Source organism: Drosophila subpulchrella, chromosome 2R (genome assembly GCF_014743375.2).
Source record: "Drosophila subpulchrella strain 33 F10 #4 breed RU33 chromosome 2R, RU_Dsub_v1.1 Primary Assembly, whole genome shotgun sequence".
NCBI classification, from domain to species: domain Eukaryota; kingdom Metazoa; phylum Arthropoda; class Insecta; order Diptera; family Drosophilidae; genus Drosophila; species Drosophila subpulchrella.
The window spans coordinates 17,269,164-17,286,408 of NC_050611.1; the positions used below are offsets into that span (position 1 = coordinate 17,269,164).

At 40.5% G+C, this 17,245-nt stretch overlaps 4 protein-coding genes across 8 annotated transcripts in view; 2 read left to right on the plus strand and 2 right to left on the minus strand.

Moving 5' to 3' along the window:
• Positions 1–80: 80 nt before the first annotated feature.
• Positions 81–1,198, plus strand: LOC119551680 (MORN repeat-containing protein 3). Its single transcript, XM_037861139.1, has 2 exons — positions 81–867; positions 944–1,198. Exons 1-2 carry the CDS (start codon positions 408–410, stop codon positions 1,093–1,095), a joined length of 612 nt encoding a protein of 203 aa, XP_037717067.1. The 5' UTR covers positions 81–407; the 3' UTR covers positions 1,096–1,198.
• LOC119551676 (protein three rows) lies at positions 1,105–5,550 on the minus strand. The gene is made up of 3 exons (XM_037861131.1): positions 5,181–5,550; positions 4,129–5,118; positions 1,105–4,059 (listed from the first exon to the last, which is right to left on the minus strand). Exons 1-3 carry the CDS (start codon positions 5,478–5,480, stop codon positions 1,210–1,212), a joined length of 4,140 nt encoding a protein of 1,379 aa, XP_037717059.1. The 5' UTR covers positions 5,481–5,550; the 3' UTR covers positions 1,105–1,209.
• A 426-nt stretch (positions 5,551–5,976) lies between these two features.
• LOC119550465 (acidic leucine-rich nuclear phosphoprotein 32 family member A) lies at positions 5,977–12,416 on the minus strand. 2 transcript variants are annotated; one of them, XM_037859152.1, is made up of 7 exons: positions 12,294–12,416; positions 11,697–12,056; positions 8,187–8,563; positions 8,044–8,126; positions 7,561–7,866; positions 7,035–7,277; positions 5,977–6,969 (listed from the first exon to the last, which is right to left on the minus strand). In XM_037859152.1, the coding sequence occupies exons 2-7, from the start codon at positions 11,742–11,744 to the stop codon at positions 6,923–6,925; spliced, it is 1,104 nt and encodes a 367-aa protein (XP_037715080.1). In that variant the 5' UTR covers positions 11,745–12,056; positions 12,294–12,416; the 3' UTR covers positions 5,977–6,922. The 2 variants fall into 2 exon arrangements, with proteins under 2 accessions (XP_037715080.1, XP_037715081.1); XM_037859153.1 differs by lacking the exon at positions 7,561–7,866.
• Positions 12,417–15,963: 3,547 nt separating this feature from the next.
• LOC119549162 (potassium voltage-gated channel subfamily H member 8) overlaps positions 15,964–17,245 on the plus strand; it is a 68,106-nt gene continuing 66,824 nt past the window's right edge. The window contains exons 1-2 of one of the 4 annotated variants that reach the window (XM_037856952.1): positions 15,964–16,047; positions 17,059–17,185. The gene's annotated coding sequence lies outside the window, so the exon portion shown is untranslated. Of the gene's footprint in view, positions 16,048–16,629; positions 16,648–17,055; positions 17,186–17,245 lie in introns of those variants that run through there. The other 3 variants (XM_037856954.1, XM_037856955.1, XM_037856953.1) reach the window with 3 other exon arrangements.

Here is a 17,245-nt window from a genome sequence, read left to right on the forward strand (position 1 = left end):
GTGATTTAAATAAAACAAATATTTTGTATGTGTTAAGTAATGGCCTAGAAAAGAAAGTATTGTAATATACCATGTACTGTACCACGGTTCTATATTTTTATATGCATATGTAGGTCGTCTTTTAATCTGAAAATATATATATATATCGATTGTGAAGATAACGGCCTATCTTCTATCTTTAGCAATGTAAGCTAAGTAGCGCTGTAATTTATACGACTGATTAAACGATTCCACATATACTTAACCGGAACAAACGATTTTCTATTGAGGCGATGTCTTTGGCCTCCTTAAGTTTGCGTGCCGTCGCTGGAGGAAGTCAAATGGTGGCAAGACATGCTGCTGTGGGGGGTTGATTAGAAAAGTGACACCGCACGCACATAGCCGGGTGAAGCCACCCAAGACACCACATGGCACCGCCGCATGTGACAGAGCTTCTCCTGGTCTTAGTCAACGAAGACATGTCGTGCCCGGCGCGCGGATATAGTTCCGGAGTTCGCTGTCAAAGGTATCCCGGTGGCAGATACCAGGGAAAATGGCTGGGCATGCAGCCCAATGGCTATGGAGTTAAGCAAACCAGCAGCGGTTTATGCTACGAGGGTCATTGGCAGTTGGGTCAGCGACATGGCTACGGAACTCTGCGACGCAAGGAGCCAAATGGCAGCATTCAACGCATTTACGTGGGTCAGTGGCAGCAGGATAAGCGACATGGCGAGGGCAAGCAGTTCTATCCGGATGGATCCGTGTACTTTGGCCAGTGGCTAGCGGGCCAGCGGAGTGGGCAGGGAATCCTCTGGCAGCCGGATGGAGGTGTCTATGTCGGGGAGTGGCTTCAAGACAAAATGCATGGAAAGGGTGTCCTTTTTACAGGTGAGTTGAGTTTTCAAAGTATATATAAGTGTTCTGCCTAATTACATTATAAATCCTGTCCATATCCTATTAATAGCCAATGGCAGTCGCTATGTGGGTCAATTTGAAAGAGGCTGCAAGTCTGGAGCGGGTGTTTTTTACCATGGCAGCGATGGCCAGCGGATTCAGCGCGGCTTTTGGAGCCAGGGCATCTGTAAAACCTCTCTAATGCCCCTGCTACCAGGATAAAATCATAAATTTACCTCATCAGCGTTCTTTTAACACTTACAAACAATATATTTGAATAGAAAGACTTTTAAATAAGTATAAGAAATACAACTAATAAAGAGAATGTTTGTCTAATCAGTGCCTGTGCCGTGTGCGTGTGCCAATGGACTCCGTTTCTGGAGCCTGTGGTTCCGACACCTGTCGTCTGGGTCGCCTGGATGAAAGGGTCGCCGTCTTTGGTGTCTCCGCAGGTTGGCGTATCCTAGCTCTGGTGCTCCTCGCACTCATCGTCACTGATGGCTTGGGTGCAGCTTCCAAGCTAGTATCCAATGATATGACTTCACAGACCTTTGCCGTGGGTTTTGCCTTTGATTTAGCCGCTGTTTTCGATTGGGACTTTTTCAGGGGAAGGGAAAGTAACTCATCATCGTCGCTTATCTCGATCGGTTGACAGGCATTGAGATCCACCTGATTCGAGGGCGGAGTGTTCTCCGATCCGCTTCCTCCGCTACTGCAACTGGCAGCACTTGGTGGTCGTAGCTCCAACTCCTCATAAATTCGGAATCTGGGCGCCTTTTTGGCTGACTGTTTGGCCTTGGAGGCCTTATCCTTTACTGCTGAGGCTAATCCCGCTGCTGCTCGGCTCTTATCTTCAGGTGATTGACTGAAAACCAATGCCCGTCGCAGTGTTTTGCCTTTTGGTTTCTCCTGTACCACCGGTTTGAGCTCCAGATGAGCTGTCTTCAGCTGAGCCATGAAGTTGTACGTGAAGTTTATATCGACCGCTTGCAGTCGCATTTTAAGACCCAACTGAGCCGTTGATATAGCCTCCACATGCTTTCGTCTAAAGCGCAGAAAGTTTAGATGATAGAGCTGCTGCACCTGCAACATCGATCCCAAAGAAGCACTCATCTGAGGTTTTTCCAGCAGCCAGTTATCCGTTTTTTCGTAAAACTCATCTAACTGATCAGTATTCCTCTGAAGAAAACGAAGACGTGCATGCAGACAACCCATTATAAAGTATAGGCACTGAAGCTGAGAGTTTTCGCGAATAGTAGAAGGCGCCACATCTAAGTTTAGATATCGATCCAAGTTCAGTTGGGGGTTTGGACTATTCAGTCGCATGTTGACCAGATTTGGCGAGTTCACACCCAAAGTCTGCTGCTTCCTGATGGGCTCCACCAACTGAAGGAGTTGCATATTGCTTGTTAGGTCAATCATAGCCGGCTCTTTGATCGCTTCCTTTTCTAGGGAAGCTTCCTTTGGAGTCAGGCGCCTGATGTCCAAACAGTGCTCGATGAGTCGCAACTTTGACTGCGCCTTGTCGAAGTTTTCCATTTGTAGATTGGTCCACAACCAGGCCAGGAATACCTCGATGGTTCTTAGAGCCAAACCAGATTGGAGGGCCAAATGGAGTGCAATGTTGGAGAAGGCCAGTCGTTCGCTTAGTCTGTTTGCCGAGCATTCGGTGCTTTCTCTGACGAGGGTCGATAGAAGCAGCTGCAACGAGCCACCATCTAAACTGGAAAGATTGCAAAAGTTCCGCACATTGTCCAAAAGAGTGTCCAATTGTCGCAGGGGCGTAATCATCATGGGTGTCTTTGGCTTCCTTTGCTGATAGCCAAGTCGAAAACGAACTGTTTGCAGGGTGATCAATACAATATCACTCTTGCCCAATCGTTCAGGAAACTCTCCGCGAAGCTGTTCCACTTGAAGTAAAAGCAGCTGGGCAGTGCTCATGCAACCCATTCGGGCATAGTAGCTAGCCAGGTGACAAAAACAGAGCAATACTGTGGTATGCTGTCGCTTAAAGAATCTTCCGCTTTGCAATTGTGGCCACAAATCATCCAGAAATTCCTCTGCCCTTTCCACCTCCTCGGACAGCTGCAGCTTCAGTCTAGAATTAACATCATTCTGGGCAAGGAAATGGTTCAGCGCTCGAAGATATGTGAATCGATCTTCCAGCCAGTGGCCCATCCGCAGGAGCAGCAACCAGGCATCATCCTCTGGCGATTGATAGCCCATACTCGAAAGAGCCATGGCGCAAGTTACAGCATCGTCAATCAAAGCCTCCCAGTCAATTGAAGTTTCCTCTACGCCCAAAGGCTCCCAATCGGCTTGGTAGAAAAAGTAGCTAAAGGCCGAGACAGCTTCACCAGCAAACTGGACTAAGCGCTGCTCTCGATGTAGGTTCATCTGCGACAAGTTCGGCCTGAGCAAAAGCTCTTCGAACAAGGTCTCGGTTACCTCTTTGGTCGAAACCTTTGTCTTCTGATCCTCCAGTGCCTCTAGGAGTAATCCAACACTTATGTGGCCCAGGCACAAGTGCTCCATTCGGCTGAGGGAACCCTGTTGCTTTAGCTTCGAGCGAACCTTCTTGCACTCCTCCAGAGTAGAGGCATCGGTTCGCATTTGCCTGGCCATGAGTACAAGATGGTAATCACTCATTCGACAGCGGATAAGCGATTGCATAAGTGCCTGAGGTGGACTTCTTAAATAATGCAGCACAGCAAAGAAATCGATATCATAGAGCTGTTTCTTCTGAGCAGGCGTAAGCGAATTAGGCAGTGGGCAGGACTCGTGCCACTCGTAGACGCAGCGACTGATCTCCTTCTCCTCCTTTCCCCGATTGTGGTAGTACGTACATATCTGGGATCTCAAACGGGCTGGATTCGTGAGTGAGGCCAAATAACTAGCCTGCAAGCGGCCTGCCATATTGGGATCCTTGCAATGGCAGCTGGCCTTGAAGAGACGTCGCAGCATTACACTCATCTCCTGATCCGCAATCAGAGGCCTTAGCTTCTGCAGTGGTTCCACGAGGGGAATCAACAGGTTCATCTGCTCTGGACAGGACACCTGATCGGCCACATAAGTAAGCTGGCGCACCAACTTGATGAGCTCCACGCTGGTGGGGCCCAGGCACTTCATGGTCTTGGCCACATCCATTGAGTATTTCACTATTTCCCGCAGCGGTTTGTGGGGTCCCTGAAAGAGGGAAGATAATATAATTTAGTTGCCCCAGAAATTCAAATAAAACAGCCTGTGACTACCAACCATGTCTACTTTCTGCTCCTGCGTCGGTTGCCAGTTAATGTAGGCATCCAATGCGCATAACCCATAGGCCAAAATGCAGTGCCTCCTCACGCTTTTGCAGGCCTCATGAGAGCAACTGCAGCCCAACGGACTTCTCGCAATATTAACCGCCGATCCACCGCAGCTCTGAAGCAACTGAAAGTGCGCTGTATAGATCTCCGGACTGCCCTCACCGTCGAACTGCTGCCAAAAGAACTCAAAGGGCGACTGGGATTTGCTGCCTCTTTGATGGATTAGCGTCTGCAGCAATTGAATGGCCACCAGCAAGTCCGTAAGCCACTGCTCCTTCGCGTGAGCAGCGCCTTTGTGCTCGAAGAAGCTTTGAAATTTGCGTGACAGGTCAATATAGGTGCGTTTAAAGTCAGCCATAGATTCCCGGAGGTAAATCAACTTGATGTAGTAGTATAGCAGCTGCAGAGCGTAGCATAGGTTGGATTCCTGCCGGAACAGCTCCTTGCACATGCGCAACAGCTGCAGCGCTAGTTGCTGGTGGGGCTCCGGACATAACATGTCGATTTGCACAAGGGCCAAGGTGAAGCTCAGATACTCGGGAAATAGGTTGGCTAAATCCGAAGTAGAGCTGCCGGCCAGTAGCTTCAGCAGAGGGTTAAACATCTTGGCTTGGCTCTCCAAGGGCAGGAAACTCAGGGACTTGAAGAATGTCCTGCTTCGTTTGCCAAACATTTTCTCATTTAGTTGAACTAATAGTGGTCCACATTGGGTCATTTTCCTTTGGCTCATGACCTCGAATAGCTCTCCCAGGGATTCCAGGGCATAGCAGAGCTGATGTGTGGCCTCCAAGGGAAGTTTTTGCTTTTGCAGCTGCAAATGCAGGCCGTTAAAGTGCGTCAAATGAATGTCCAGATAGATTTTGTAGTCCGCATCCTCTTGCAGGCGGCAGGGTTGGGATCGGATGAGATTGTACAGCTTCTGGCAGGCGTCTATGGATCGCTGGGAAGTATATACATATAAGCCAGTTAGGAAGATTCAAAACCCAATAGGTTAAAACTTACCTCCTGGCACAGCCCATGATGTATGTATCGCAGACTGCTCAAGTGCGCCTCCCACAAACTGGGCTTCTCCTCGTTGGGAACCACGCGTGGCAGCATTATAGCCATTATATCCACGAAGAGATCCGCATTCTGGTGAAGATTGGCCTGCAGGGCCAAGCAAATATGGCGCAGCACATTCACCTCGTATCTTAGGGGAAGAGATCCTCCGGACAACTCCCGGAACTTGACTTCCACCAGTTTGTAGACCTTCTCCACATCGGACCGGTTGCCCTTCAGTTGGTTGCCTATATCACTTGACATTCTGTCTCCGCCAATTGTCACATTTAGCTAATTTAACTAGTTAAACAGCGACGCTTCGTTTTTTGATGCTTTGCGCCAGATTTTGAGATCTAGTTAGAGATGAAAGCACATCGATCACAACATCGAAGCAATCGATGTTTTTTAATTTCCCCATCTCTATGTGCAGAGTGACCGTTGGCGCTTGAGAAAAAATCAGTTATCGGTAGTATCGATTATTCGTTGATATTTAAATTCAAATTTAATTTTCGTAATAGTCAATATTTTAATCCGAAATCGGTAAAATATTTGTGATTATAGAAAAAGGACTTTTTTTTTCTGCAATAAATGTTACTGAAAATATTTTATCAAATAACTAATAATATATTCTTCAAAAATTACCCCTTTCAATACCATCATCCCCAATAAAAGACTGTTTCGTAAAATGATTTAGTTTATGTATTTCAGTTTCAATGGGCTGGTACAGACACATCTCATCTCGTTAAATAAACGCGGGTCCTTCATTAATAATTGGTTGCGTACTTGTTTATTAAAAGGGAAATCTTGTCTAAAATTGTGTATAAGACTTACTCGCCACATTCAATGAAAACCTGCTACTGCCGTTGAATAAGTGGAAACATTTCGGGTTGTGGTAAAAGATTCACTTAAAAGTACATAAGGGAAAACAATTTGGGATGCTCGATATTGAGTGCATTACGCTTAGAGAGTCGTGGATAAGGTTTATGTGTCGGGGAGGTGGGTAACAATGAAAGTGTGGATATCGCTTAACTTAGGCGTATTCAAAGAAGGAATGACTTAAGAGTTAGTTAAAAGATCTTAGCAGTAATTGTGTGATCGTTTTCACGCAAAACGTTGACAAAGCCAAAGTACAGTTGTACAAATAAAATATTTAACGCTGTTGGAAAGCTGTGATTCGTTTGTTGGTTGGTTGAAATGTAACAGCAAGACGCTAGATGGTTAAAAATTGTACAGGTTTGTAATTATTTACTGGATAACTTAGGGCTAAGCAATTTTACAATGTGAAGCGGATTTCATATTGCAAATCCTACTGCCGATGGTATTGAAATTGGAACTGGATCTTGGGTTCGGATGAGGCTATAGTAATGCTTCTTTTTATTGGTTGTTTGCTTGGTTTCTCTTCTTGATTTTATTCTCGCTTAAACATATTTTCTTTTGTTTTGCTTTGTTTGATTATTACGTTCATTTTGCTCCTCTTTTTTTCTGCTGTGTTTTTGTCGGTCTTGTGTTCTTTTATTTTTTTGTCGTTTTTCCTTTTCTTAGCTTACATTTTAGAGAAACAAATTGTGGGCTTCCTAAAGGGTTAATCATCTTTTTCTATCAAAATATGATGTGTGTGTGGCTGTGTGTTTGTTTAGTGTGGGCGTGTGTGTGGGTGTATATTTAAATTTATAACGTACAAAGACGATACAGCGACAGATCAGGGTCTAACCATCATGCTTTCTCTTCTTGCCCCGGGCTTGCGATTCTGCATCTGCAAAGGCGATATAAATATGGTAAGAAAATACTGAAAGATCATATTCAAGTAGTTTAACTTACCTCCTGCCTTTTCGCCATCCTTGGCCTCCTCCTTTACTGATGCAGCTGATTCGTTTGCATCACCATCGGCATCATCAATATCGGAATCCTCGTCCTCGTCATCTTCGCCTGCTTCGCCCTCACCGCCTTCCCAATCAGAGTTATCCTCTTCCAAATCGTCATTGTACACCTCCGATAAAGACACCTCGCCATTGTCCTCCTCGTCGCTATCATCGCTGTCGCACTCGTCGTCATCGTCGTCAACTGAAACGCCAAAGATATTGGTTTAATTCGACATACATAAGCAACTCGAACTTCCCTAATTCGAATTATTAAAGTTATAAACGGAAGTAGGATAGGTTTAACAATAAATTTCTTTATGCTTGTGCACCATGTCTTTAATTTCGAACTTCTATTACTCGAATTTACATTCAGCTCTACGTATAAGAATATATATATTTGAAAATTCAAGAAAATTTCTCTTCAGCACTTTCAAGTTAGAGAAGTTCGACGTGGACTGAAAAAAGTTCAGAAATGCCATGCTTACAATATGTGGCATTGGCCAGATTTAAAATGGCAAAGAACCAATAGAGCAGGATAGCGAAATTTAGGTTTGGATTGCTAGGGGCCTGTTGGGTTGCTCTTATCACAGATTGTTCATCGGTTGGAGCAGCTGTGGTCTCCCTCAGCTGCAACTCTTTGAGATATTCATCTAGCTCGTCTACCTCGTTGTCCTCCGACTGGGGAGGCGGTTTGTCCTGCAAACTCTTTTTCGCCTTCACGCGCTGCTCCAAAGCATCGAGCTCGTCTAAATCGATTTCTAAACCATTCAAACAGAACGCAGTGCGCTTATCTGAAAGGCGACAGAAGCTACTGTTGAAAATGTGCTATTTTTTGTGAGCCACAAAAGGGTATTTCAATAAAACAGACGGACAATGAGCTTCGTATGATGACGTATAACTAAGAGTAATTATCCCTCCTGAATTCTTCGATTTACTGTGAGTTATGTGGAAATCCTTCAAATACATACCTCCTTCTTCGTCGGAATCGTTGCCGTTGACCTCATCGTCATCATCGCCATCAGATTGCACCTCCTCATCGTCGCAATCAAAGCTGAAATTAAAAAACATTTTACATTTTTTTTACCCTCTAAAGTAATTTTCAAAAACTCACCCATCCAGGAAGTTTAACGATGGCAGCATCTTGAAGATCTTCTCACGGTAATTGTCCACCTGGGTGACATCGTTATTAAACAGATCCAGCACAGCCAGATTTTTAAACTGCTCCAGGGGCTTCAGGGTCTCCAGATCCTTGATCTTGTTGCCGGACAAGTTTAGACATTGCAGTTTGGGGCTGGTGGTCAGAAAGTTGAGGCCACTGGAAATCCGGTTGTCGGAGAGCTCCAGCTTCTTTAAGTTGGGCAGCTTGGGGAAACCTTTGAGTGTGGTGAGGCCCACGTTGATCAAGCTAAGCGATTCCAAGGCGGTGTATTCGTCTGTAAGGCCAACGATGCTCGTACTCCGGCAATTGTCCAGATTCAGCTCTGTGATCTGGGGTAAAATAATTTATTGTTTGAAATATTTTATTTATTTTTGTGTTTTAAGTAATTCTATAAACTAACTAAAAAGAGTTTGCTTAAAAACGAATTTATTTGGTATTTATTGGCATTTATTATAATCTATACTTTGTTCAATTTATAAAACAGCACAGCAATAGATTTTAATAATATTTAAAATAACTTTTGAAAATATTAAAACATTTAAAATGAATATATCGATAGCGCCTATCGTTTAGCAAAACGCATTGACAAATCGATATTTTATCGGAGCATTTTGGATTCTTGAAACACTGCAGTTTGGTCACATTGGTGTAAAAAAAAAATGGAGAACAATACACACGCAAAAATCGATCAAACGCTGAGAATTTTTTTGTTGAAATGCAAATCGACTTTACATGCTAAATAACCAAGTTGGCGCAACGAGAGGACAAAAAGGCTTGGTAAACATTTGCTGCTGCTCAATGCACATTTTTTTGGATGCAGGCAACGAGGAGAAAAGTGCCAATTCGCGTTTATGTAACCCCAAATTGTGTGCGTGTGTGCGCCAGCGTGTGTATGTGTACGTGTGCCTCGGCACAAAGAGGAATGCGCAAGAAGAGAAGAATGACAGACCGAAACGGAATTGCTAAACAAGGGGTGGGAGGGAGATGGCAGCAGGAGAACAACAAGCCGGCAGTCGCAACAACAACATGTTTGACCGTGACGTAGTTTAGTTGTTGCGCCTGTCTGCGAAAAGTGGGCGGGAAATGGGGCGATGGCTGTTTTGTAGCCCGATAATCTACGATTGGAAATGTACACACATTTGCCTTTCTGGAGGCTGTGCAAGTTCACTTCAGATTACCCAATTATCAATATGTCACGTCGCCACAACAAAAGAAAGAACAACAAAACAAGATGGGTGCCTTCAGTTTCGAAGTCCGTCTGTCTGTCTCTGTCTAGCCGAGGAACAGTTATGTGGCTACAGGCGGTACTCTCTAACGTGAACAGAAAACTAGATATGGAGATTTAGGATATCTTTTAATTAACTTGGCTAATGTTTCTTGTGAAAACTTGATTATTTGAAAAAAACATTGCATTTAAATTATTTAATATGTGAAAGATTGTATCTTTTCAGTTAAGGGAACAATAGGTATCTTCTAAGGAATGATTTTTAAAACAAAATCAACTACATTTTAGGAAACCTTTTTTAAGTGTTTTCAATTTGATTACAAAACAAATCTCTACCTACTGTATACAGATCATTCAAAGATCTTCTTACAAAACAGGTTGCCTAATGTTCCTTGTAAAAACTTGGATGTTTGAAAAAAAATTATTGTATTCAAATTATTTAATATGTAAAAGATTACCTGATTTCACTTAAAGGAACAATGGGTATCTTCTAAAGAATTTTTTTTTTAAATCAACAAATCGACTAAATTCTCCGAAACATTTTTAAAGTTATTTCAAAACAATTCTCTTCCTATTGTATACTGATCAATGTTCAGTGAGCATTCAAAGATCTTGTTGATTTAAAAATATTTTCACATCCGAAATTTTCTGAAATCATGAGCTTTAAATCTAGAAAAACATTTTGTAAACAAATCAATACTAATGTACTTAAACTGTTTACTTCAAAAATACATTCAAATTATGCAGATCACTTTTACAAAAACACTTTATAATTTTACTATGCAAATGCATTTCTGTATTGATTGATAAGAATGTTTCTGTTCCATAGCCGAATTATGGATAACGTAAAATGATAATTATAATTTACGTTTTTAAGGGCAAGCTGAAGTTCAAAGTGATTGTTAAATTTGACTGGGAATATTTATAAATTTGTGATAAAGCCAAATAATGGGTTGCCTTCCCAGAGGGAATTTCAACAAAATCTGGAAAATCCTAAAGTACACGCGCCTTGGGGTTTTTCAACTCAGTGGGGAATACAAAATGGTGTTTCAATACCAAAATTGTATAAGATATCCGATCTCTACAAAGATTATTCTCTTAGAGGGTGCCCACTGTACCTGAGCAAATGAGTGAAATTGAATGCACACAGCTTTTGGCTTTGACTTAGGCGCAAATGAGTGTGTATGCGTTGCTGTTTTTTTTTTGTATCTTTTTCTTGTTGCTGCGTTGTTGTTGTTGTTGTCGTGCGGTGGGTGCATTGTGGGTGGTAGGGCGGTGGGAGGTTGGGTGACCGCTGATTGAGATTGAGTAGGCTGGCCAGCCAGAGCGCATGTTTATTAATCAGAATCAGCGGCTTTGTCTTCTCGCCTGCATTTCTTTTGCACTTTTGCACACAGTGGGCGGAGAGAGCGGGATGGCTAGCGAGAAATGGCGTGCAGGTAAGCGAGAGAGGGAGGGGGAGCTTAAAGGTATTATGACTGCGCAGTCAATAAATGTATGTAACTTACATACATACATATGTATGTAGCACATATGCTGTGTGTCGATTATTTTGTGCATAAGTCGTCTTTTGCGTATGCATGTGTATCTTTTGTGCGTTGTACGCGCGTGTATTTGTGCGGATGATGCGCGCGCTATAATATTGTTATAGATACATTTTGGTATCAAATAACCTGAAATTACAACATGCAGCAGCAAACACACAAACATACGCACACAAACACATGTTGCCGTGTTTGTCACAATTGAAGGCCGGCAATAATAACAACAACAACAACAACAAGAACGCCTGGCAAAGGCAAGAACAAAAAGCAAGGGGCAGCATTGCCAGCTGTGGGGATAATACAAAATCAGTTGCTCTCGGCTCTCTTTTAGAGATGAAAAGATCGTTGTTTGAAAGCTGGCCATGCAATGCAAATCAATTAAATGTTTGATTTTGCTTAAGTATTTTGTGAAAACTGCATTTCAAAAGGAGCAAACAGCGGGGAAGGCGCAAAAATGTGCGCACATGGCAACACTGGCGTCACATACATATAAACACACACACACACAGATATGTAGAATTTGCTTATGGCGATCAATTTCTTTTTTTTTTCTCCTTTTCTTGTTGATGCCGCTATGTTGCTCTTCTTCTTACACATCTTTTATATTATAACGTTTACACAAAAATTAAACATTTAATCATTGTACTTAAGGTTTTAATTTTAGTTTGTGGCGCGTTTTTCTTTTTGACTTACCTGATTTACTTTGCGTGCGCGTCGCTCCAGTTCTATTCTCTTCTCCATTTTAGCGGCACTTGTTTGTTTTGTGTTTTTTTGGGTGTTTGCTTTGCGGCTGCCTTTTTTCCTTCTCCTTGCAGTTTTCCTTGTGTTTTTCTTCTATTTTTGTTCGCCTTTTCTTTGATTTACGAAAAACAGCGCACGCACCAAAGGCAAAAAAGACTCGCACTCACTCACACACACACACACAGCAACACGCGCGCTCGCACACGCTCACTCACACAGACGCAGCCTTGCGAATTTTTCTTTTTCTTCTGCTTCTTTCGGTATTTTCGATGCCGCCACCGCTCGCTTTTCGCAGATTTTTTTGTAGAAGGGCTGAAAGGTGGGGGGAGGCGAAGGTGGAAAATTAGTTAGTTACTGGTAATTGTTTGGTAGCACACACAAATGCATTGGCAAACTGCAGCTTCGAGTGCATTGTAACGCATTTCCTTCGAACTCCAGCACATGACGCGCCTTTTCAAACCGCCCTTTGGCCAACTCTTGGGTGGTCCACACGATTCGAAACCCATTTTCCGGCCGAAGGAGATGCCAATGCTGCCAACACGCACTCACCTGGCGATGCTGAATATTTAAATACGTCGGAATCAATTTTTAATTGTATTTTCAACCAAAGCAAAAAAACGCTGCGCCAGTGTGACCGGGATTTACACTTCAGTAATACCGTGCGGCCATTTTAAGTTGTTGAAATATACCAGTTTCATTTTTCAGAAAATACCGAAAGAAATAAATCGATGCCCACATTGACTAACGCCACAATTCCACTCCAGTCTCAAAAAACTGTTAACTTTTTAGTGCAATTTGCACTCAAGTCCTTGCGCACTGTTAACTCTGCTCTGTTAATTTTCACTGAAATGTTAGCTCATTGTTTTTCTTCATAGAAAAACACTCAAAATGTTATGGCGCGCTGTTTAAATGTGACTCAAATGTTAACTTTAACAGAACGATTTTTGGCGGGAAAAACGTTATTTTCAAAAACGGAAATAAATTAATAAGGTATGGGTTTCCACTTTTAAATCCATATATATTTAGGTTATTAAATCCAAGTAGTTGGGTAATTTGCAATTGCCTTTTAACCTGAGAATAATTAAATAAAAAAAACCAAGTACTTAAAAACCAGATAGGGTTTTTTTTCCCATATTTTTAAATTAAGTAATTAGAGCCAAAGATGTTTGAAATTTACATAAGGCTGTTAGAAATGATTTATTTTAGAAGTCAACAGTATAATACAGGTTGTATTTATCAATAGAAACTCCAAGTGGGTCAATTTTGATTTAAGTTTACCAGAAAAGTCTGGGTCTTCTGACTTCCCATCTAAGTGAAATGTAAAGGGATTTTATTCCCTTTTATTACACCCCGAAGTTCGAAAACATTTAGCGAAATAAACAAGAAAAATATACATATATATAAAATCTTTGCTCAAGTTCGTTAAAATGTGTGACCGTTTTTCACTAAGCCTAAATTAAGTTGTGCAGCAAACAGCTTTTTGCTATGTTTACTGAAAGTGGTTTTTGGGCGCCAAATTTAAATGAATTCTTGTATATTTAAAGTTTAAACTTAAGATATTAATAACCAAGTGCTAAGCAACAACAATCTAAGTATAGAACCACGACTAACATTCTTTATTTTCCATTCTTTTATTACCGGACAGCGAAGGACATTACCGCTTAACATCCAAATTCCCCATAATTATTCGCGCGGAAAATGACGCTGTTGGCAATAATGCGGCATAATCAGATGCGCGTGCATCCAGCGGTAATGCGAAGCTGCAAAACAGGGTCGCCGGATCGGGGATATATAGGATTACCGTTGCGAAGGACGAGCGTCTTAATTAGCCCAGCGAAATGTGCGGCCAAACAGTACAAAAACAGCTTTAGCCTGCTTATTAAGTATACGCTGCGAAGTCAACGAACGTCGTTCGAGGAAGTTAAAAGTTAACCTTGTGTTGACATGGCCCGATAGCTTTTCCCTGCACATATTTATATATATATGTATGTACACACAGGACTTTGCAAAATGGCCGCAAGGACGCGAACTTCCCTTCGTGTCCCTTGAACTTGGGCACAGCTTTAAATGAAGTAAACGACTCAATTTGATTTCTTCGCCTCGTTTATCACGGCCCTTTTCATTTCTGGTAATTTTAATGTGAGCTTAATTCTACCCCACACACGAAAACATTTACGTAATTGTTTTTACTTTATCAAAGGAGGAAAATTACTACAGTCAATCTCACACAGAGAGAAATGGGGGTTAATATTTCGGAAAGATAAAAATAAAATGACCAACATTTTTTTGTAGAGATTGGACCAAAAATAAATTTCTATTTATTTGATATTTTTTAATAATGAAATAATTTCTTTACTGTTGTAAGAATTTTTTATTAGTAAATTTTTTTGTTTACTATAAAGAAAAGTATACTTTTATGTCAAGTGCAAATTGAAATGGATGCCCAACTTAAATGTTTTGTATTTTGCTGACGAACTATCTAACGTACAACAATATTTATAAGCATATTATAAATTTTTAAGCAATATTAAAAAATCTTTACAAAATAAAATGAATATATTTTTATACCAAGCTTTAAAAATTAAAATAAATGTGAAACCCAATCTAACGTACAAAAACATTTATAAGCATATTATATATTTTTAAGCAATATTAAAAAAACTTTATAAAACAAAACGAAAATATTTGTATACCAAGCTTTAAAAACTAAAATAAATGTAAAGCCCTATAAACCATGTAATATTTTTTCTAAGTGCCCACTCGAGCGTATCAATTAGTCCAGGTGTTCGTCCTTCTGCCTGCGAAAATTTGCCAAACGTGTGTCCTCGTTCCACTTGGGGATAGTCGTAAAAAAAGGTGGCAACCAGTTGTTGTGGGTGGTGGTCAGGTTGGTGCCATTATCTGCGGATCGGGTGCAGAGGTCCTTGAGCGGCATCATCGGTTGCACCATCACAATGTGCCCCTGAAGAGCCGAAGAGCAGAAAAGCAGTAGAGCCACGAGCCTAGGGGGCCTAATCTATTAAAAGCGCGTTAATTCTGCCAATGTGCCATCTATTTGCGGTCCCCAAATAGGGGCAAGTGCCACGGGGAGCGTTTCTTTTTAGCCACAGAAGTGCGTATTTGTGCGCCGTTAACATTGGTAACTGTTGCTTTGGTAAACAGAGGCTTTAATGGCTTTGTGGTGGGCACAAACAAACAGAATTCGAAGCAAATTTGGCGGGATTATGGTTGACTTTGATAGAGGGCCTCTATAAATAGACATTTTAAGAGGCATTTTCAAACCATTAAAAATGTAACTTTTTGAAACTTCATTCATATTTGATTTAGATTTAAAACGAACCAATATTTAATATTTTGTTGTATGTTTTTAGACAAAAAATAATATTTTGCAAATTATACTTTAAGTTTTTCCATAAATATTCCTCCATGGTAACATTTTTATTATTATTGTAACTCGAAAATCATTAGAAATGATTTTTATATAATTTACTATATATTTCTTTAAGATACGTTTAGTAAAGATTTGAATTTTTAAGTAAATAACAATTTTTTTAATCCCTGCTTCTTATTCTTCGCCGCTAAGAACTTTAAAAAAAGTATAGGTATATAAAATATCTTTCCTTTGAAATAATTCTACTTCAATTTATTAATTAAGAAGTGCCATATTTATCTCTTTTGTGTGTGTGCTTTTATTAATATCATCTTTAATGACTTATTTTAACTTATTTATCTTTAAATAATAAAATATGTACACTTGTAAGATATGATTAGTAAAGATTTAAATTGTATAATAATGTATTTACTTAGTTTTAAAACCTTTTAAGAGCCCCAAAAACAGTATATTAAATATTTTATCTTTGAAATCTTTATCCTACTTCAATTGAATAATGAAGTAGTGCCATATTTACCTCTTCTGTTTGTGTGCATTTATTAATACCATCTTTAATGACTTATTTTAAGGCCCATAAACAGCGACTAACTACTGTTTACTGCCATCTGAATGAGTACTAATTAACTAAGTAAAGCACGGCGATGCCGAGATACTCTCTTTCGTGCTCTCTTCCTGGCCAAAACACACACATTTCCACACATTTTCCGAAGACCAATCAACAGTTTGCCGTGTGGTGCGAGGAAAAGCTCCTCGGAAAAGCTCTCGGGAAAAAGAGATGCTGCGACGTCGACCGAGGAAAGCAGTCGAAAGCAGAGGAAAGCAGAGGAAAGCAGCAGTCGCAGCCACAAGTTGCCTTTTCGACATTTGCAACAGTTGCTGTTGAGTGGCTTCGAAAGTCGGACGTGGCGAAAGGTATAGCGGATGGATCCGTAGCTCCATCGAAACTCTTATCAGTGGATTTATCCCCCCTCTTTTCCTCTCTATTTGTGTGTGTGCGGGTGTATCTGTGTGCGGCTTGGAAAATTGAGGAAAATTGAAAACGCTTGTAACGTGAAACTAGTTCAAGTTCAGGGCGCCAAAGTTGCCGAGTGAAAAGTGCCAGTTCAAATTTCAAACCAAACGAAATCTGAAGACATAAATTATAAAAGCAATCAAAATATAAACTCACACTCACATATAGTTGATTTAATTTTTGGCACATGTTTATTAAAACCAAATTTCGGTGATTCAACACATGTGTTTCCAAAAGATTCGTAAGGAAAACAAATGGAAAAGTGTTTAAGCGACTAACGTAAATTCTAAGCCAAAATAAAACTCAAGAGAGCAATGAAAAATCACGGCTAATCTTATTCAGATTGGAAAATACGATTATAATCTGACCCTGCACAAACCAAAAACCCAAACACAAAACCGAGCAAATCCCAAGGAAATTACCATATGTAATCCACACACAATCGTAGACTGTGTATCTGTGTAAATGTAACTCAAGCACTAAGAGAAAATTAACGAAAGGTGCAAAATTCTTGAAGATTGTTTAGGTTTCATTTTAAAATATTATTAAAAGGGCTTGATTTTAAATCAGATTTATTATTAAATATTTTTGTTATAATGTTGCTTTAAATAGAATGGTTTAAAACTTTTTTATTAATAAACTGTTGTGCTATTAATCCTTAACTTATAATTTTCTTTTGAAATATAATTTTTTGGAAAATACCTAAGCTTGTTTAATATTATTTCAAAATCAACTTGAGAACTTAAAAAATATATTTCTCTGTGCAGAACATATTCACAATTCAGCAACATTTTTGACACGCGCCTGAAAATAAATTTCGTTACATTTACGCTTTTCTCTTTGGTTTTTCTCGTTCCCTGACTGCTGTTTTCCTTCGATTATATTTTTTTCTGGCCCTCCTGCAAATAAAGTTCTGTTGAATTGATTTGATAACAGCATAGAACAACCAGCAACAGGCAAAAACCAGCAACAAACAACGGCAGTTGGCAATCGAAAAGGCGGCAGAAACAAATTTCACCGCTTTTCCAGGAAAAAAATGTGAGTACATATGTATGATTTTGAGGATGATTCCCCTGATTTGCATTTCAAAGGTTTGAT